The following is a 20,636-nucleotide window of genomic DNA, read 5'->3' as shown; positions in this document are numbered from 1 at the left end:
AGGAGGTTCGGACAAGTCCTAAGACGGTGGGAAGCGCCCGCGGAGCCCGCGGGTGGCAGTGGAGACGAGGTCCGGGGAGCCTGCTGGAGTGGAGTGTGATCGCTGCTGAGGCAGGCGCGCTTCCGGCCGAGGGACTGGGCGATCGCTGCTCCCCTGGTGTCTCAAGTTTCCCGTTGGCAGTGCTGCCCGGGGGCTCAAGTAGCGGCAGGCTGGCCTGGTTGGCTGGAGGCGGGTAAGGCTGACCCTGCGTGGCGGCGGCGGCGGCGCCCCGGCTCGCGCCCCTCTGTTGTGGATTCCTCGCCACTCCTAGGCTCGTTGCCCAGGTAGGGCACCGACTGAGCAGGCACGCGGCTCGCAGGATCTTCCCGGCGGAGGCGGCTCTTCTCCCGCTGGGCGGGCCCGGGGGCTCTGGGGCGGGGGCTCCGCAGCTCTGCAGCTCTGCAGCTCTGCAGCTCTGCAGCTCTGCGCGCTGGGAAACCCTCCAGCCCCTGCCGCGTGCTGCACCGCGCGAGCTCCTGCCTAGCGCGGGAGGGGGTCGCGGCCTAGCTCGGATCCGGCCCCTGCTGGCTGCAGTGCGGTGCAGCCCCCTCCTCGGCGCTTGCTGTGCGCGCTGCCCAGCGCTGCCACCTGCGCTCCAGCCCTGCTGGTTGCCCGCTTCGGGCCCAAGGCATGTCCCTGTGTCCTGAATCCGGTGAGTGCGCGCGATACTGCGCTGCTGACCTTGGGTCCACGCCCCGCGGACCCCACGGCCCAGGGCGGGAGACGGAGCGCTCCGGTGTCGGAACCCTGGCTTTGGGCTTCCCAGCTCACCAAGGCGGCGCCGCCTCACCCAGGCTCATCCACTGCCTGTGCTCCCGCCCCTGTCCTTGCTGTAGCGTGGGCTCCAGAGGCCTCAGGTGAGCCGGCATCTCAGTGGCATCCCAGCTCTCTGGCGATCTACATTGGATTCACAAGGTTTAGAGAAATTAAGGGACCCGGGACTTGCCGCCCCTTAAGCGCCGGGACAAGTTTCTAGGTGCTTGAGGACTGGCCGGATGCCTGCGGCTTAGGTGGACTTCCACCTGGAGGCAGGAGGTGGACGAGATGACAGTGTGATGGCGTCGTTTGAGGCCTTCATTCTTACCTCTTTGGCTCTCTCCTGGCAAGGGCGCTGTACTGCGCTCTGGCAGTCTGCTTTCTGCCCTTGAACTTCCTGGTAGCTGCTTTGCCAGGGAAGCTGCTAATGGCTTGTCTTGGCTTGGCTGGCAGAGGGCTCTGGGGTGTTTTGAGAGGCCCTGGAGTAGGAGAAGCTTGCTAACTAGAGTGTCATTTCCCCAGTCTGTTAGGTCCTTGTATGTGCCTGGAAGCTTGGTGATGACAAATTAGGAAAGGAGCTGAGTGAAAGCTGGAAGCATTAGGAGGAACTTTAGCATGGTTCTGAGCTCTTGTTGGCTATCCCCCTGGATGTGCTTCAGGGAAAAGCTGACTGCAGCTGGAACGCTCATTGGAGAAATTCCTCCCCAGGCTGTGAAGCATTAATGCCGAGTGACAGTCAAACTATGGAGCCAGGCAGACAGAGCTCCTGTCAGCTCCCACCTCTCTGAGTGATGATAGCAGGTTGGGGGTAGTTACCCTGGCTGGGCTGCAACTCTGAGAGGCTGGCTTGCCCTGAAGATAATGGTAGGAGGCTGCCCTGTCTAAGAATCATGGGGCTTACATGGGTGGGTTGCTGGGAAACTCTTGGGCCTCTCAGCCCCACCCTTAGCCCCACCTCAGTCTTAAGATCCTGGATAAGGGGTGAGTGGCTGTCAGCTAGGTCAAGAAATTGTGAGAGATGAGGCCTATTTTTCTTGTCCTTACACTAGGTGAATCACTCTTCAAATGCCTCAAAATCAATCCCAGATCTTGAAAATATGGGCAGATAAAAATTAGCCTTAGAGATAAGCAGGAGATACCATTCCTTCCCTAAATTCACTAGTCGACCTTCCTGGGTCAGCCCCCAACTGTAGTAGTCTCTTAATTTTTATGTGCTGGCTACATATCCAGGGTAGGAGACCAAGGCTTTGGGCTTTGCTATATGAGGGGGACAGGGCGTAACAGGATGGGCTCATGGCTGGAGTTCTGGCCATGTGAAGTCAGCAGGAAGTATCATTCACAGAGAAGGCTGTTTCTCCCCATCTGGTTTCACATTTCAACATGGCTTCCTTCCCCTTGCACCCAAGTAGGAGCTTGAGAGAGTGCCTGGCACACAATAGCGCTCCATAAATATTGTTGAATGGAAGGATTCAGTGTCTAGATGAAACTTCATGTTCATTTTCCTAGTTGGACTCTCTCGTACCTGATATGATGGCAATGATGTTGATAGATAATACTTATAAACCACATACTATGTGCCAGGTACTATTCTAAGCACATTACATATGCTAACTAATTTAATTGTCATGGCAAGTTATGAGGCCAGTACTGTTATTAACCCCATTTTATAGGGAAGAAAACTGAGCCAGAGAAGTTTAGTAACTTGCCCAACATCATGTAACTAAGTGGTAGGACAGGATTCAAACCTAGGTAAGTCTGGCTTGAGTTCATATTTTTAACCATTCATTGTACTGATTCTTGAGCGTGCTATAAGTAGATTAATCATTAGCTCATTCCCTCGTTCATTATTTTACGCCTTCATTCATTCAACAGATATTTACTGATGCCTACTGTATTCCAGTCATGGGGACACAGTAGTGAATGGGTGGACAAGGTCTGTCATGGAGCTGATATTTAGCAGGTGAAGCCCCTTTGCCCATCTCCTGTGTGAGTTATACACATCCCAGAAATGAGAAGGAAAATGAACCCATGCAGGCAAGGCCACAGCATCCTTTTGGGAAGGGGACAGTAGTATCTTTCTTGATGAAACATAGTTTGATTATAGCCTTTCTTGTTTTTGGGGATTTGTAAGGGGCACTTAATTGATCAAAGTGAGTGCAGTCTGGTCTCCTGGGTAGGAGAAGCAGGCCCTGGGTCTGGTTATCATAGATTGTCTTAATGTTCCTTCAGAAGGGAAATAGGGCTTTGAGCTTGGGACCAGTTCTTTTCAGTCCAAGGAGACTTCTAGGCCATAAGGAGCAGTGACATGTCAGGCTCATGGTGAGATTGTGAGGTTCTGAGAGAAGCTTGCCCTCTTGAGACAGAGCCATAGTTTCCTTTTAAACTGTCACTGTTCTGGTGGGTCTTGTATCTGTTTGGCTCTAGTCTAACAGAACCCTTGGCCATTGTCCCAACCTGTGCCGTGTTAGTGGAGCTGCTGCCCATCTCTGTCTAGACCTGATGGAGTGGGTCTCACTCCCTTGCTGGGCCCCAGGAGGGCAGCTTTCTCTATGTTGGAAAATGAAGGCTCACAGTGGAAGGCATTTTCCAAAACACATGACATGGGATATTAATAGGTGTGTTTTTCTCTGGTGATAGTGGTGGGGTAGGGGGGTCAAGTAAATGTGTTGGGTTAAACAAAGTTAAGCAGCTTTCTTTACTGAAGGACATCTCGGGTGTTTAGAATCTGCTAGTAGGAATTGCACATGAATCCCCATAAGGTGCTATGGTATGCACTATTTTCCTTTGACGTTCTACAGACTACATTTTGGAAAATACATGTTTAGATTAGAGCTATCCTCAATCTGGTTCAAGGTGCAGAATGAAATTCCCTGAATGTGTTGGTTCCAGGTAGGCTCTCAGATGCATGGGCTAGGATGTTCCCATTGCAGCTCCTTCATACACCCCCTCCCCAAACATACCAGCGGGAGGAATCATACATTCTCGCTTCTGGCAGAATAGTACTAAGGCCTTGGGATTTTTTTCTCTGGACGCTTTAAGTCTTTTTAATTATTTAATGAATAAATATTACCCTCCCCCGCTCCCGCCCCGAGTTGCTTGTAGCCTGCTGGTTGCACTGTTTATGAAACAGCTGTGTGGACAGGTGGGTCATAATCTCTGGGTAGCTAAAGCCCAGCAGTGGCCCAAGGATCTTGTGTCAACCCTGTAATCCTGCTCTGTACACACAGGAATTATTATGTGGGCTTAGGAAGGCACAACCTCACGATTGGATATGATGAGGTGACTCAGGTCCAAATCAGGGCTAGAGTCAGCTTCCCGGTAAACAACTGACCCATCCTTTCTGGGCTCTTCTCCCCAGGATTTCAACAGCACCACAGAAATAGCCATTTTGCTCACGGTTATTTCCCAGACCCACACCACTTGTCTAAGTCACTGGGAGGCTGTGCGTCTGACTGAGTCTTCTACCCTGCTTGCTCTTAGAGGACTGCTTCTGTGGGTCACTGGAGGCAGCTTTACCTTCCCCAGTGGGAACAGCAGCTGCTGGCGGCAGTGTGACTGAGTCCAACCAGGGCTCAGGAATTTTCTCAGAGCTGGAGGCCCACGTGGGAGCCGTGAGCAGCAGTAAGGAGAGGGTGGGGCAATGGGCTCAGATGTGTCAGGCATGATATACTTTGTGTGTGTACGTGTGCGCGCGTGTGTACTTGCACACAGTCATGCTCTGGTAGAGCTTGTCAGGCTGCCCAGTCACCTGTGATGTGCAGCTTCTTTGGGGCAAGACAAGACGGGGTGGAACAAGGCATGCCAGCTTTTCACTCTAGCCTGCTTTTGCCTCAGTTCCCCCTCCCTCTGAGTTACTGTCTTTTCCTGGGAAAGGAGGGAGCAGTTCATCGGCCGTCACTCTTTTAGAGGAGGAGGGGAGGGGGAGCTCATGCTGGCAACTTGGCTCAGAGCTCCGCCTGCCAGTCATGGGGTGCCCTCAGGAGGGTTGCTTGGGGGTGGGAGGCCTTGTGAGGAGAGGCAGGACAGGCTGTGCCGGAGACAAATACCTTTGGTAAGACGAGCTCTGTCACCACATCAAGCCTGAAGTGGGGTTCAAAACGGAAGCAGCAAAGGTGATGTTATCGCACGTTATGGCTCAGCTTTCAGGAGGGGTCCGGACATTAGAGGGAGGCTATGCTTCTGTGGTTGGTCAGGAAGGCTGAATGTACAGTTGCGTTGGGGCAGCAGCGTTTTTAGCTTCTTGCTCCGGAGAGGACTGTGAGCAGGGCCAGGACGCTCTGCATTCAGGATGTAGCAGCGGTGGCTAACGGGCATGACCTGGGCCCTTTAGGACTCTTGGAAATTTTCCACTTCCTTTCATATTCACGGGAGAATTTCCAGCCCAGGCTTTTCCTGCTTTTGCTCAAGACTGCTCACAGATATGCAAAGCAGAGACCTCCCACCCCAGCGGCGACGACAGGAGCCAGCTAGCTGCACTTACACTGACTCAGCTCAGTCTCCTGGGCAGCACGGCACCCCCTGGCCCGCGTGCGTTGCCTGTGTGGCATCCTGAGGAGCAGCCATGGAAACGCCAGCACCAGGGTCAGGTCTGTGTTGCGGTTTCTGACAATGGGAGTCTGGCAAGAGCAGGAAAAGCTTCATTTGTATAAGCAGGGGATTGAAGCGTCCCCATGCTTCTTTTCTAGAGGGACTGTGGTGCTGGGAACAGTCACAGTTCATTGAAATTGGTGGCATTTTATAGCTTTCTAACTTGGGAACACTTCCACAAGCTCATTGGAGGATGTTGTATGTAATGACGAGATGAGCTGTATCATTAGCTGATGCTGGTGAATTCACAGTTGAGCCTCCCAAGCTTGCTTGCTCCAGCTGACAAACAGTTGAAAGCCAGGCTTGAGCAAGCAGCTGGAGCTGAAGCTCTGCTTCCTCGGCATGCTTGGCCGGTGTCTGTAGGTCTGAGAAGAGAGACAAGCAATGGAGGGAGTGGTTGGCAGGTGGGAGCTGTCTGCCAAGGATGCCCAGCAAGTGTACGGGAGGCTCCTTAGGCCCAGCTGAGTTACTGGGTCCACACTAAGGCATGGAGTGAAGTTCTTACCAATTATTTAAGACATTGGTAGTAGTTCTGCAGGAGATCCATATGGGTTCTGTATAAAAACATGGGGCTTTGGGACAATGCTGCTCTACGACCTTCAAGTCTTTGATGTGCCTTGTGAAGCTGGGTGAGGGGCGATGGAATGAAATGCAGCACCTCCCTCCTCACTAACCACAGGACCTGTTTTTATCAGCAACAGGCATCGACTTCTCATGGGACCCAGTTTGAAAAAGGCTAATTTAAGCTATTTAAGTTAAAGAAAAAGGAAGATCTTTTGTTGAAAGGTGCATCCTAAAAAGTATGCTTCGTTGACTTGAGCAAACTAAAAATGTTTCATGGAAAAGCATGGCAGGATCTGACATAAGGACCCTCAGAAACAAAGAATGCCTCCAAATTCCCATTTCTGATGGGGACTGGTGGGGTGTAGCTGGGTCAGGCCTGTGTGTGTTTTGGGGATAAGGCGTAGGGGGTAGGAAGATGGTGGTGGGCAACTTTCACCCAGGGCAAGAGCTACTGCAGAGATGGGTCTCAATGGCGTAATTCCCTTTGGGCTGGCCTCTCTCTGGTGTGGGTTAGGTGGGTGAGTACCCTAACTGCCAAAACCTGGGGTGTACAAGTTTGATTTGTTTTCCTGTTTTTCTCTCTTTTTATAAACTCTTCCGTCTCTCCATTTTCTTTCTATCTCCTGTGTGTTTGTTAAAATGACATGACAACAGCATTAATGACAAGAATCAGATATTGCCTCCCACCTGGTCATTTCAGTGTGTGTCTCTCTTACAGCCCTTGTCCATAAGGGGAACCATTTTCTGTCATCATCATCATGGCATGGGTACAGTTTTATGTATTAATTTTTTCATTTACTGTTATTTCGCTAGATAGTTTTTGTGTAATTGCCCTGTCCTCCTAATTTGGGTTGCTTAAGAATTTTTTTCCAGTGAATATGCTCTAATTTGGACATTCTAAAGCTATTTATATAAAGAGTGCATGTAAACATCATTGTGTCTTTTCCTTCTTTCAGCTTCTTGCCTTAGAAGCAATTTCTAGAAGTGGGTTTACTCTGTCAAATGGTATGGATACTTCATGGCATTTGCTGCCCCTTGCCTGCGGCCTATTGGGTGTCTACTTCTGAGATGCCTGTGAGGTTTTGGAATGTGACCCTAGATCCAAGACCTTAGAGTTGGGGGGTGGAGCTCCAGTTTTGTTCTGACCTAACCACTCCTCTTGGGTCTAGTTCTTTGTCTTGCTCTTCATTTCTCTTCCCTGTCACCTTCTCTCAGCCTCTGCTCTGATGGTTTCCAGCTTCTTCTTCTCTCTGCTATCAGGACGTGGCAATTTCCAGTCAGCTCTGTTCCTCTTCCTCTTTATAGGATAGGCCTTTGCTGTCATCTTGGTCTCTGCGGCAACAGACTAGCACAGTTGCGTGTTAAAGTGCCTCTGTCCGAACCAGCTCCCTCCCACTCAACCCCCCTGAAGGTCAGAGAGGCCCAGGAAAGGCAGGGTACTGGGTGTGGAGAAAAGGAGGAAATTGTTTTCATAGTCAAGGGGCCCACAGATGTTCTCTGACTGTCCGTTACTAGCTTGCTTTCCTCCCTCCTGTTTGTGTCCTGAATTAGACCCACATGCCGCAGAGAAGATGGAGCAGTAAGCTTTCTGAGCACAGGAAACCTCTCTGGTATCTAGAATTATGGCACTTAGAACTGAGATGGCCTCGGGGACCACTTAGTCCATCCAGTGCCTTTATCTCACAGCAGAGAAAATGGTGAGGTGCAGAGAATGATTGTCCCAAGGTTGATCACTGAGTCCCTCCTCCCCTTTAGTTGCTTCCTCTCCCTGCCAGACAGCCTCTGGGCACTGTCTCACCTTCATCATCATCTGTTGGTCTGACAAAACCACTTCTCTCTTTAAGCCTTCCTGAAAGAAACCATGGTAACAGATGGACAGGAAACTCTTCTTCCAGAGCTACTCTTGGGGTGGCTGTTGAAAGGATGCACTATTCACCGGTTCCATAAGTGTGATGCTAGGGACTGTGGGGAGACCTGCCCTGACACCCGGATGGACAAAGAGAAGCATAGCAGTTAAGAGTGCAGACACTGGAACCAGGTGCTGGGTTCAAATCCTTGAGCAGAAGCTCAGAGAGGAACAGGATAAGGGAGCCAAGGCTGAGAACAGCACAAATCTCTGCCCACTTACTAAATGTGTGACTCTGGGAAGGGAGCTAGCTCTCTGTGACTTCATTTTGTCATTTGCAAAATGGGAATAACAGGATTAACTGCGTTAATAAGTATAAAGGGCGTGGCAGAGTATACTTAGTAAGCACAATATAAGCATCAAAGGAAAGAAAAACAGAAAACATAGGAATCAACCAGGTGATTTAGGGCAGCTACTGATACTAAGGAACTAGGTACAGACAGGTAGATAAGGCAAGCTTCTTTGAGGAAGTGAGTTTTCAGCTGGGCTATGGAAGGTAAAGAGTATCCTTGTCCCCAACCCTTTATAGTAGTCCCCCCTTATCTGCGGCTTCACTTTCTGTGGTTTCAGTTAGCCGTGGATGACTGCAGTATAAAAATATTAAATAGAGAATTCCAGAAATGAACAACTCATAAGTTTTAAATTGCCCACTGTTCTGAGTCATGTGATGAAAGCGTGTACCGGTTTGCTCAGCCCCACTCAGGACATGAGTCATTCCTTTGTCCTGCGTATCCATTCTGTGTACACCACCCGCCTACCTGTTAGTCACTTAGCTGTCTCCATTATCAGATCTACTTCCAGTGCTTGTGTACAGGTAAACCTTATGTGACTTCATAATGGCCCCAAAGCCATTCACATAACTTGAATACAGTAGCTCATCATGATTACTCTATTTTATTATTAGTTATAGTTGCTAATCTCTTACTGTGCCTAATTTATAAATTAAACTTTATCATATATATGTATGTATAGGAAAAATAGTTCAGTACTATCTGGGGTTTCTTGTACTGGGGGTCTTGAAACATGTCCTCTGTGGGAAAAGGGGGGACTACTGTATTTTATTTGCCGTGTCTTGTTAGAAGTTCCGGAGGGTTTGGGAGACGGTGGAACCAGAATCGCAGATTCTTTCTTTTCAGCAAAAAGCCTTGTTTTGTGTGATGAAGGATGCAACCTGGGATTCACCAGGGCTCTGCTGTCATCTCATGGGACCTTAAGCTAATCATTAAACCCTTTGGGCTTTGGTCTTCCCCTGTGTGCGTTGGGAGTGAGGTTTGGCTATTGTTGCACCTGGAATGGCTTCCTGGTAGTCTGCAGAGGGAGGAGTCTGAACTCTCCCTTCTTCATGGAAACAAAGTCGGGAAAGGCAGGGCTGCCAGTGTGCTGCAGGTTTCCTGAGTTCAGGCAAATGGAAGCACCCTTAGTTGGACAGTTCATTCTTTGATTTCGGACACTTGCTTTCTCGTGAAATATAAGTGGCTCTACACTCTTCACATCCAATTACTTGTTGAGCTAATTTTAAAATTGGCATGCTGGGTTTGGTCTGGGGAGGTCCTAAGCAGACAGCTGACCCTCAAGGACCAGGGGTGCCTGGCCTTTATTTCAGTACCTTCCCCTCTCCCACAGGGTGAGTCAGGTCATCCAGTGATTCATGAAGATTAATGCTCGTTCTTTTTCTGCCAGCCGAGATGCCACGACAATTCCCCAAGCTGAACATCTCTGAGGTGGATGAGCAAGTCCGGCTTCTGGCTGAGAAAGTGTTTGCTAAAGTGCTCCGAGAAGAGGACAGCAAAGATGGCTTATCCCTCTTCACTGTCCCCGAGGACTGCCCCATCGAGCAGAAGGAGGCCAAGGAGAGGGAGCTGCAGAAGGAGCTGGCGGAGCAGAAGTCTGTGGAGACCGCAAAAAGGTTTGTCCCCACGGCTCAGCTGTCATGTGACCCAGGTGGACTGTGGGCATGAGTCCTGAGATGAGGCGCCTCAGAGGAACTGGCTTATCCCTGGGGGCTGGGTTTATTTCTTAACCAAGACCACTTCATTTACCACTTACTTATTGAAGGATGTTTTGGTGCCTCTGTTTGGTTGAAATGATCAAAAACCCACTTTCTCTCTGTTCCTGTGTTAATAACAATTTATGTGCATAAATACACACCATTTCCAAATAAAATTTCCATTTTCTTTTTGGAAATTTGAGGATTTGCGGAAAACATCAATTTTCCTTGTTTTCATCATTTGACAAGTAATTTGTATTATTAATGAGCTCAGCTCACTATTTACAAGATGCTGTTCAGGGCACCGGGGATGCAATCATGAACAAGATAGATGCAGTCCCTGCCCTGTAGAGCTTATAGCCGGTCTAGACAGTAATTAAGTAACTGGACAACTTAATTTTAAAATGACAAGTTATGATACGTGCTATATCAGTCAGAAAAGCAAACCACTGGAGTATTGGAAATAGGATTTTAATGCAGGGCATTGGTTGCAAAGGTGGTAGAGCACTGAGAAGACATGCAGGGGAGAGAGAGGCAGCCCAGCGATTAGACACAGTAGGAAGGAGCTACCACCCTGAGCTGGAGAGACAACGGAAAGAGGTGGTGTTGCTGGATGGAGCCCAGGGTGGAGAAGTTGGAACTGTGGTGGCCTTTCCAATGGACACTGGAGCCAAGGAGGTAAAGCAACAGCTACAGAGACACCTCCCAAGGCAGAGACAGAGGCAGGAGATGCCTGCCTTTAATCCTTCTGGTACCTTCCAGTTTCCCCCAGTGGTTTCCACTGGCCAAACCTAGCCAGAAGCCAACTGACACGTAGCTGGAAACACGGGAGGGGGTGGGGAGTAGATCTGAGGACAAACAGGCCCAGGCCTAGCACAGGAGCTATGAAGGAGATGAATAAGGAATTGCGAGGGAGAGAGAAAGGAAGGGGGCATGGATAGTCCTTTTTCAGATTGGGTGGTTAGGGAAGGTCTCTTGGAGGAGGTGATATTGTAATAGATACTTAAAGGGTGTAAAGGAGCTAGCCATGTGTAGAGCTGGGTGAGAGCCTTACAGGGAGAGGAGCCAGGAAAAAGGCCCTCTGTATATTCAAGGAGGCTCATGTGGGGTGGAGATGTGGTTAAAACGGTAAGTGCCATGACTTCAGGCATCAGATCTCACTGGCCTCGTGCTCCCTGATGAGAAGTTTGGATCTGAGTCCAAGTGCAATGGGAAGCCCTCACCCTTTCCTAGTTTATCTCACCTGGGAGAGCAGAATTAAAGAGTAAAGGAGCTTTGAGGAAGTGTCTAGTGGGGTTCTACCTGGCCAGCACAATGCAGACCTCAGTAGCTAATGTAGTGGACCTGGAGCCTTCTTTGTGACCTCGTCAGTGATCAGGCTCTTCCTAAGGTACCTCCTTATTTTTAAAGGCAAGTCCTTTCCTTTCTTGGTTGTATAGAAGTTCAGTCTTTCCTTAGCTTTTTTTTTTTTTTTGAAAAAAGTAAAAAGTTGATTACTGGTATAAAGGCAAGAACAGAGCTTTATCCATTCATAAAAGAAGCGCTTTCCTTTCTCTGAGGGGCTCACTGTGAAGTGAGTGAAGGGGCCGTGAAGTGAAGGGGCCGTTGGTGCCATCAGCCAACTCTGAGTGCCAGCCTTGTGTTGGGTGAGGTGGTGTGGCACCAGGCCCAGTGGCATGGTCATTCCTGGTGGGTAAAGAGCATGAGTGTAGAGCCCTTTGTCCACACCGCACTGGCTTAACAGAGGGCGACTTTGTGAACTGACTGATTTGCAGGACCTTCTGTGTCTTATGAAGTGAGCATTTGAGAGCCTTAATAATCAGAAGAGACGGAGTCCTGGCATTTTTTTATTACCAAGAATAAGAGGTTCCTGAGCCCAGTTTCCATGACAAAGCGACACTGGGCCTGACATCTGCAAAAAGACATTGTTCTTTTCTTATCAGTGCCCAGGCTAATGGCTAAATCGAAGCCTTCTTTTTTTAAGTTCAAACGGTGCTCCATTGCTTCCAGAAATTCCTCTGCAAATTCCTCTGCAGAGATTTTGTTCTGTCCTTACTTAGTAGGTTGTGGTGGTCTTGGTTTGCCTCCATCCACCCCTTTTGACTGGAAGCTCCTTGAGGCACTCACTGTATCAGGCTCCCACTTGTACCCCCAGGATCCAGCCCAGGACTTAGTGGGGGATGCGTGGCCAAGGAAAGACACCCTGTTTCTCCACTCCTACCACAAATACTAAGTCAGGGTAGTATTGGACCATTGTGTTCTGCCACTCCCTCATGCGCTCTGTGACTTTAGGCAAATTCGGAAATCTCTCTGTGCCCTGGTTTCTTCCTCATCTATACAGTGGGGGATGATAATAGTGATGTAGGATATTTCTTGTGCCGGGGTCGTAGTCTCATGAAGCTGAAGAATGGAGACACGGAACAGAGATATAAAGTTTGCAGTGGATGATAGTTTTATTAAAGCAAGAGAAAGGTTACAGCTCCCGAGTGGGAGGGGTACCTGGAACTGGGATGCCCACCAGCTAGGGTAAAAGGCTTGAGTTTTATACTTTTTTTCTGCCTGGGAGGGGGAAAGCTGGAATGTTAGTGCCTCTCATTAAGGTGTTTATCAGATTTGTTCTGTTGCTCAGCCTTGCGGAGGCCTTTCATAATGTCCTTCAAAATGGCTTTGTTGCTCTGGGGCATGACTGATGTCTCTGCTCCAGTATGAGGGAGTTATCTTATAATTTTGAAAGGAATGGCTAGTGTAAGGAATGGCTAGTTTTTTTTATCTTTGCTCAGAGTACCAGGGAATTCCTGACTGCCTGATGTTATACTAACTAACCTGTCTTAATAGTAGCTACTTTCATGGGTGTTGTGAGGAATGAGAAAATGAACATATATAAAAGCCTTAGGACAATGCCTGGGTCTCAGCCCCATGTAAATGCTAACATCCACCTTCCTGCTGTGGAGATGGGCTGCAGGAACTGCTGCTGTTTACTGTGGGCTGGGCTGTGCAGTTTGCTTTCATTCTTTAGTCCCCACCTCAAGCTTATCAAGTGGGTATGTATTCTTATGATCTCTATTTTGTAGATTAGGAAACTACAGCTCAGAGAAGTTAAATTAACTTTCACAAGGGCACGTAGTGAGTAAGTGACAGAGCAGGGACTAAAACCCATGTTTTTTGAATCTAGAACCCTACACTTTGACCATGAGGCTATCCCATCGTCAGTCAGGGGTGGGGTCTTTGATTTCATCTCTTTTGGTTTCATCATTTGCACGGCATTGGGTGCTGCTCCCCAGGATATATAATTGTCAACTTCTGAATGAAATGGAGGGCAGTGGGGTGAAACTCCCCGCTGCCTATAGGCTTCTTTTCTGCCAGAGGACAGTCTGGTCCCTGGATTACCTGTCAGATGTCCCAGTGTCCTCTGGGGCTATGCACCCCCAATTTTATCTTTAGCTTCACTGCTCAGTAGTGGCACCGTTATGCAAATATTCAGATATGGACAGCTTAATGGAGGAACCCTCTCCAGCTTTCTCTTTATCTCTGGCTCCTCCCTGACATTCTGAAATATGAATGTCATGATATGGAGCCTTTCTGCAAGGAGCCCACAGGCCTGGAGCCAGCAGCAGGTCTCCAGATATGCAGAGTCTATGGATTTGTGTTTCAAACTGTGACATGAGATGGGGCTTCCAGTTTGGAAAAAGCCCTTCCTCTGACAAGCCTGAATACTCCTGATGCTTGGAGAAGGTTTTTCTTTACACCATTTCCTTTTTCTCTCTTATTTATTTATTTATTTATTTATTTATTTATTTATTTATTTATTTTTTAAGAAAGAAAGACAATTCTAAGTCTACTGTAAAAGCACAAACTACAGCCGGGAAATAAAACAGCTTCTTACAAAAAAAAAAGAACTTGGTCTGTGACTAAGCAAGATGAGCACCTAAAACATGGCGGCTTGTTGTGTAGGATTCCAGTAGCTGTAAGAGCTGAGCTGGGCCCAGACATCACCCTTCCAGGTTTGGGGGCTAGTCCATGGAGGCAGTGCTCCAGGCTGATCAGAGAATCACTCATTTTGCAGACTAGGCCCCAAATAGCAGGTCAGCAGGGACAGCTTGCTACAGGGCCCTGCCTTAGGAAGATGACATTGTCCAGGTCTCTTACTGGGAACAGGGGTGGCTCAAGGTGAGAGGGAGGGATAGACTATCTATGGAATCAAAGTCAGGAGGTAAAGACAAGAAGTTAGGGAAAGGCTGGTGGTATCCAGAAGCTCTCTTTTATTCACCTTGAATCTCACCATATTACCTGCGCTACAAAAGTACATAGTTGGAACTCAGCCAACATTGACAACCACATGAAAAATTTCTGAACAATTACAATGTACATTAGTGCTCCCCTGCCTCTTCTATTTCTTTTTTCTTTTTAAACAATTTTATTGAGCTATAATATAATACCATATAATCCACACATTTAAAGTGTACAATTCAATGGTTTTATTATATATGCAGAGTTGTACAACCATCACCATGATCAACTTCAGGACATTTTTATCATCCTCCAAAGAAACCCCATACCTTTTAGCTGTCATCCCCCCAATACTCCCATCCCATCTCCTATTTATTCTTACTTTATACAAAGTTCTGATAAGCCTGGTTATCTTGTTTCTTATCCTGTGACAGATTTAAGGAAGCAAATTAGAAGTGGGGAGAGGGCCTTCTAGAGGAGGCAAAGTCACAGAAATGATGTGTGGTGATGATGAGTCCAGGCTTTGGAGCCAGATCACTGGGTTCAAATGACAGCCCCAACTCTTATTATGGAGTGGCCTCTGGCATGGCTCCTAACTGCAGGAGCCTGTTTCCTGATCTGCATAAAAGGACCTATCTTATGAAAATTAAATGAGCTAATATGCACGAGTATTAGCACAATGCTAGAAACATCTTTGACGTTTCTGTTTTTTGTTATTATTATTTGACAGTCAACAGTGAGGGAGAAAGCAGAATGATTATGGAGAGCAGATGAAGAATTCAAAGCACAGCAGTCTCAGGGAAAAACACCCCTAAGATGGTGACTGAATGATATAATGACGACTCTGAGTTGCCGAGAGGACCTAGGTTATGTTCAGCATGCTCTGATTAAGATACAAGAATTATGATTTTCATTTTAAAAAGCCACACCAAAGTTGGTCTTTTTTAAAATTAGGGTAGAAAGGAGACAGACTTTATCTGAAAAACGTGGCTCTCGAGAACAGCTACTTCCTTGAGAACATATTGAGTAGATAAACAGATATTAGCTACTTGTTGAGCATAGCACAGCTCAAGTGTTGTGACATCATTTCATTTTATGAAATCAGAGGTAGTAACTTGTTTCTTCAGGGCCATTGACAAAGGAGCTTCACTTGAAACTCAATCTTCTTTCCAAGTTAAAAATACAAAGTTTAAGAGTTAATTTAAAAGGTGGTAAAGGGCCAGCCGAGTGGCTCAGTTGGTTAAGAGCTCGCTCAAGAGTTTGAGCTCTGAGCAACAGTGGTTCGATTCCTGGCCTGAGCTGAGCTGCCGCTGAGCTGCCAACAGGTGGCAGGATGGCTCAGCTAAAAATAAATAAATAAATAAATAAAAGGTGGTAAAGATTGTATTTCATGTTGACCTCTGGGATCTACTGGGTAGAGGGGCAGCTGGGAAGGACTGGGGAAAGTGAGAGCCGGAGGAGGCAGGCAAATAGAGACCGACCTTTGATCAGGAGGGAGAGTGGGGAGGACAGCCATAGGTGAGGGCAGGTTGTCAGAGGGAAGTGAAAGGAGAGACAGGGGGTGAAGTTGTGAGTCTTTACACTTGATGGGCTTCAGGTGCATAAATCAAAGCTACACCTACTTGATCAGGCCACTGGCCACTGGCCACAGTGCTCTCTGTGGGGCCCCAAGCCCTGGGCCTACCCTCCTGTAGGCCCATTGTGCAGCATGCAGCATGGTCAGCTGTTTTTGCCTTCTCCTTTCCGGATAGGCTGGGACCTCTCCTTAGACCTGAGGTCTTCACGTTCATGTGAATCAGTGCAGTGACAATGAAAGCAGTAGGAGCAGATGAGCCTGTGGAGTTGGGGAATGCCGGCCCCACCTAATGACCTGCAGATTCAGATTGTTAATAAAACCCATGCTGGTTTGTGACTCTTGCTTCAAGCCTATGAAGTATCTCATCTGGAGGGGCAGGGGCTGCTGGAATGATCTCAGTGTGTGGGGGAGGGGTTCAGAGAAGCCTCCCCCTTCTGGAATGTTCCTCTCTCCCTCTGGGAATGATGCAAGGAGCTTTCTCCGGCCCTACTGCTCCCCTGATCCCATCCCCGATCTGGATTAGGTGTCTCCTCTGGGATCCCAGAATATCCAGGGTGTCTCATCACACTGACCACGTTGTGTGAGACAGTCTGTTGAGCTGTCCAGTCATCAGTGCCATTAGCAGTCAGCCCCTGGAGTCAGGGTTATATTTTATCTACCTGGTTACCCCCAGGGCGTGGTTCATGGTAGTTTATTGAATGGAGTGGAGTCCATGTGTGGCCTCAGTTGAGAGCCTTTGGGGAAAGGTTTGCTTTAGTGCCCCCTTCCTGCCTGGAAATCCTCTGGACAGATTACACAGGGCAGTGGGCTTCAGAAAGCCTCTGGGAAGATGCTGGCTCTTCTCTAGAAGAGCAAGGAGGGCGCTGGGTTCTTAACTTGGGTTTAGCATATGAATCTAATATTATAATCAAAGGCTTTGGGGCACCTGGTTCCCAGGAGCTGAGGAGGGGTGGGGAGTGGGGCAGGGTAAAGGTGGGGACACAGTGAATGGCGGAGACAGCAAAGGCCATAGAGCGGGTAGAGGCACCAGACAGGTGCTGAGAGATGCTGTTCATCTCCTTGCATTGACAACCTGGTCAGGCAAGAAGTTCCCTGGGGCCCAGGAGGACCGTCCATTTCAGGGAGGATGAAGCTGCTCTCTGGCCCTTTGGGCCCTCAGGCGTGTCCTGGAACTGGTGTCCTCACAACCCCACACCCTGCCAGCTCTTTGGCAGGAGTGTGTTTCTGCCAGGCGGATATGGGAGCAGGGGAGGGAGGGTGTGTGCCAGCTGTGTCAGACTGGCTTACTCTGGTGTCCTAAGAGCTAGCACGAGGTACAACAGGTGGGACTGTGGACAGACAGATCTCGGCCCCTCATAAGGAAGTGCTTTCTAACAGTGGCAACAGATCACGTTTTGTTAACCTTGTGTTTATGTGCCTAGCGTTGGCCTGGCACAGAGTAGGCGCTTGGTAAATGTTTTTTTGAAATAATGATTGAATGCTAATGTCTTAATCAGAAATGTAGTGAGCTCTCTGTTATTGGAGGTATTAAAAAAAAAGCTGCCTTATGAGAGAGTCGGAGTGTGTAGTCTGTAAAGTCCTTTACAGCCAGAGGCCCCCATGGTTCTATAATTCAAATAAAGCTTAAAGTAACTTTTTTTATTGTTGTGACACATGTGGGGCTTCCACACAGCCCTGAGAGGGAAAGAAGGACATGTGAGTGGACACACACACACACACACACACACACACACACACACACGCACACACAGCTGCTGTTCTCACCTTTGTTGGCCGAACCTCGGTTGTACAGAATGGACACTAGATATGGGCCTATGGTAGGCAGGGTTTCTAAAATGCCCTCCCAGAGATGTCTCTCCCTGATCTCCAGACCTTTTGAATATGATGAGACATCACTCCTGTGATTATGCTGTGGTATATGGCACAGTGGACTTGAAGATAAGGAGGGTACTGGCTGGGCCTGACCTAATCACAGGAGGCCTTAGAGCACGGAGCTTTGCTAGCCTGGCTTTAGACAGGGACGTCAGAGAAACTTGGAGAACCAGCACCATGCTCTATGCCGGCTTTGAAGATGGAGGGGCCTGTATGCAAGAATCAGAGAGCGACCCTTGCCTGGGAACCAGCAAAGCACCAGGGACCCCAGTCTATGGCCAGACACTGAAACTGGATTCTGCCAACACGCTAAATGAACTTGGGAGGGGATTCTCTCTCAGAGTCTCCAGATAACAGCTCAGTGTGGACAACATCTAGATTTTGGCCTTTTGATACCCTGAGCACAGAGCCCTGCCATGCCTTCCTATTTCTCACCTACAGAGCTGTGAGCCTGTAAACGGGTATTTGAAGCCACCAGGCTGTGGCAGTTTGTTATGCAGCAATAGAAAATAAACAAAGGGCCCTATCCTTGGGCTCCATTTACCTTTTCCAATTTTCTGAGCTACAAACTTAGTGGTTAGCTCTGGTTATTCCAAGCCCTTGCCTAAGGTGGGTGGGCCCTGAGGAGGAGCTGGCCCTTCTGTGAAACCTTGTGCCTGCGAAGCCTGAGCTCCAGCCCATGGAGGGTCACATGTGACATCTGGGGCTCACCTGAAGACCAGGGCTGGAGCCATGATGGATGTCTTTAAGACGGAGAATTCTTTGGGCACTAGTTGATGGATCCTGGCTTCCTCACTGGGACAGAAAAATATGGACATTCCTAGGACTACCCTGGTGGGATATAGTCTTAGGCAGCCGTCCAGCTTTCTGATCGTGGGGGGCTTTTTTAAATTTTTTATCGTTCTTACCTGTTGTTCACTTAACACGTCACCTTGCTTCTCCTTGGCAGGACCAGCCCTCAGGCAACACTTGCTGAGGCCTGTGGGAAGTTGGCATAGAGATTAAAAACAGTGACCTGGCAGGCATGTGAGTGACACAGAAGCCAGAGTCTCATGGGGACGTGATGCAACCTGTCAGAATGTGAGAGGGAGCCTGCAGTAATGGCCCTTCTGTAAGTGTGACTGTCCAAATGATGCCAAAGTGAGAACCTCATTGCTCAAGGCGAATCTGCCTCTGAGGGATGATGGACTGGTGTGAGTTGGCACCTTCCTTGGCTCAGCTCTGTGTGATGAATGGATGGCAGGCTGGGGGAAGCCTGGGCCAGAGGCTCCTGGTGTTCAGGCTGTTTCCCAAACAACCCAGTGCACCTGTTATGCAGGGCCAAAAACAGACTCCTGGAAAGGGGCCACCTGTATTTTCCAGGAGTAAACAGCCTTGTCCCCAAAGAAGTGAGAAGGACCAGAGAGCCGTGGCAAGTGGTGGGTGTGTAAACAGAGGAAGGAACTGTGGTTCCTGAAAAATTGTCAGTGTGTCTGAGGAGGCCTGGCCAAGAGCCAGGAGGAAGATAGCTCCCTGTGAGCCATGAGGTCCTTTTAGAGATTAACCAATTTCTCCACATCCTACAGGTGTCACTGGTGCCTAGAGAAGAGGAGGGGTCCCGTGGACTCTGGTGGGTCACCGAGTCCTTTGCTGGTGGCCTTAGGCCCTGGTTGTGGTGGCATTGGACCCCAGGGGGTGGCAGTGCTAGGGGGCGAAGTTCCATTGAAGTCAGAAGACATGGGAGAAAGGAGTGCTGATGGCCTCACCTCACAGCTGTTAACTCCCTTCCTGGGGATCCTAGGACTTGGGGATCAAGTGATCACTTGAAATGTTACTATTTAGTTAATGAAATGGTGAGTATTCACAAATCAGCATTGCACGTAAGCATGAGCTTGTAGCATTTTAAACCAACCAATCTTGTGCCCACTTCTCTAAGAGTTTGTGAAGTCTTTTGGTGCCATGGTGACAGGTCCAGAGAGACCTGAAATTGGTGCTGATTAATTCCTTTTCCATAACAGAGACACAGATCTGTACCTGCCTCACAGAAGCAGCCAGGAGGGCACAGGTTAGGCTTGAGGAAGGAGCCGCAGGGGTGACGGGTTAGAGCAGGTACCAGGGAGGAAGGAGGCTGAGGGCAAGCTGCCACCTTGCCTCGCGGCTTTGAGTAAGGCCTTTCCCATCTCTGGGACCTCGACTCCTTCTTTATGAAGCAAGAAAGTGGGACTGGTGCATCGTCGTGATGTCTTCTGGCTCTAGTGCCCGCAATTTCAAACTCAGTGAAATACAGTGTAATTTCTCTCTGTGACCTTGTTTATAGTCCTTCCTGCGACTTTCATTTGCTGGGACTTAAAGTTTGGGTTATCTGAAGATCTTCATGTTTCCTGTCCTTGGTATTAGACCCCTGCAGGGTGGTCTGCCCTCTGTCCCCTGAGACACTGCCTACTCTAATGCTCTGAGTGCAGTGCACAGCAGCCCATGGCCATTCTTAGTGACCTCAGGGAGGGGTGTCTGGAGGGCTGCTTCATATCTCATGCAAAGAGACGTGTGTAAGAGGAAGGCATAAGTAATTAGATTTTCTGAATGGTAGGGCCAGCACCAGTGATGAATCAGAGCAAAATGCTCCTGCCACATGCAGAACAGGACTCCTTATCACTCACCCTAATTAGCTACTGATGTCTCCCCCTTTTCCTTGTCCTTGGATTTTAGAAAGAAAAGTTTCAAGATGATTCGGTCCCAGTCCTTGTCTCTGCAAATGCCAACACAGCAAGATTGGAAGGGTCCCCCAGCCAGTCCGGTCATGCCTCCCGCAGCCCCTGTGCTCCCTGGAGTCACTTCCCAGCCCACGCCAGCGCCCTATGCCATGCCCGAGTTCCAGCGGGTCACCATCAGTGGAGATTACTGTGCTGGGGTAAGGTGTCTCCCACGCCCCGCTCTCCGTGGGCTCCCCCAGGGTTCGTGTGAGGGTTATTTGTGCCTTATTCAGAGGCTGGGGCCTCTTGGGCCATGGGGGTCATGCCCAGCCCTGAAGCCTGGCCTGGTCTGTGGGTGTCTGGGAGGCAGTGGACAGGAGGTGCAGGAGTCTGGAAAGGAGGAAGGTCCTAGTTGAGGTTGTGGGGTATGGGTGTGTCTTGGGTGTTCTCCAT

The 20,636-nt window shown here is 49.0% G+C and overlaps 1 protein-coding gene across 11 annotated transcripts in view; it reads left to right on the top strand.

Annotated features, from left to right (window-relative positions):
* Positions 1-6: 6 nt before the first annotated feature.
* The window catches only part of AMPD3 (adenosine monophosphate deaminase 3), a 46,415-nt gene continuing 25,785 nt past the window's right edge, over positions 7-20,636 (top strand). For 2 of the 11 annotated variants that reach the window (XM_019656247.1, XM_019656237.1), the window contains exons 1-3: positions 4,869-5,381; positions 9,533-9,758; positions 20,200-20,401. In XM_019656247.1, coding sequence (XP_019511792.1) covers positions 5,357-5,381; positions 9,533-9,758; positions 20,200-20,401 — 453 coding nt within the window. In that variant the 5' untranslated portion in view covers positions 4,869-5,356. The other 9 variants (XM_019656242.1, XM_019656243.1, XM_019656238.1 and 6 more) reach the window with 9 other exon arrangements.

The sequence above is a fragment of the Hipposideros armiger genome, unplaced genomic scaffold (genome assembly GCF_001890085.2).
Source record: "Hipposideros armiger isolate ML-2016 unplaced genomic scaffold, ASM189008v1 scaffold_256, whole genome shotgun sequence".
NCBI lineage: Eukaryota > Metazoa > Chordata > Mammalia > Chiroptera > Hipposideridae > Hipposideros > Hipposideros armiger.
The sequence above is the reverse complement of the archived record's forward strand: the minus strand, read 5'-3'. Positions and strand labels throughout refer to the sequence as shown.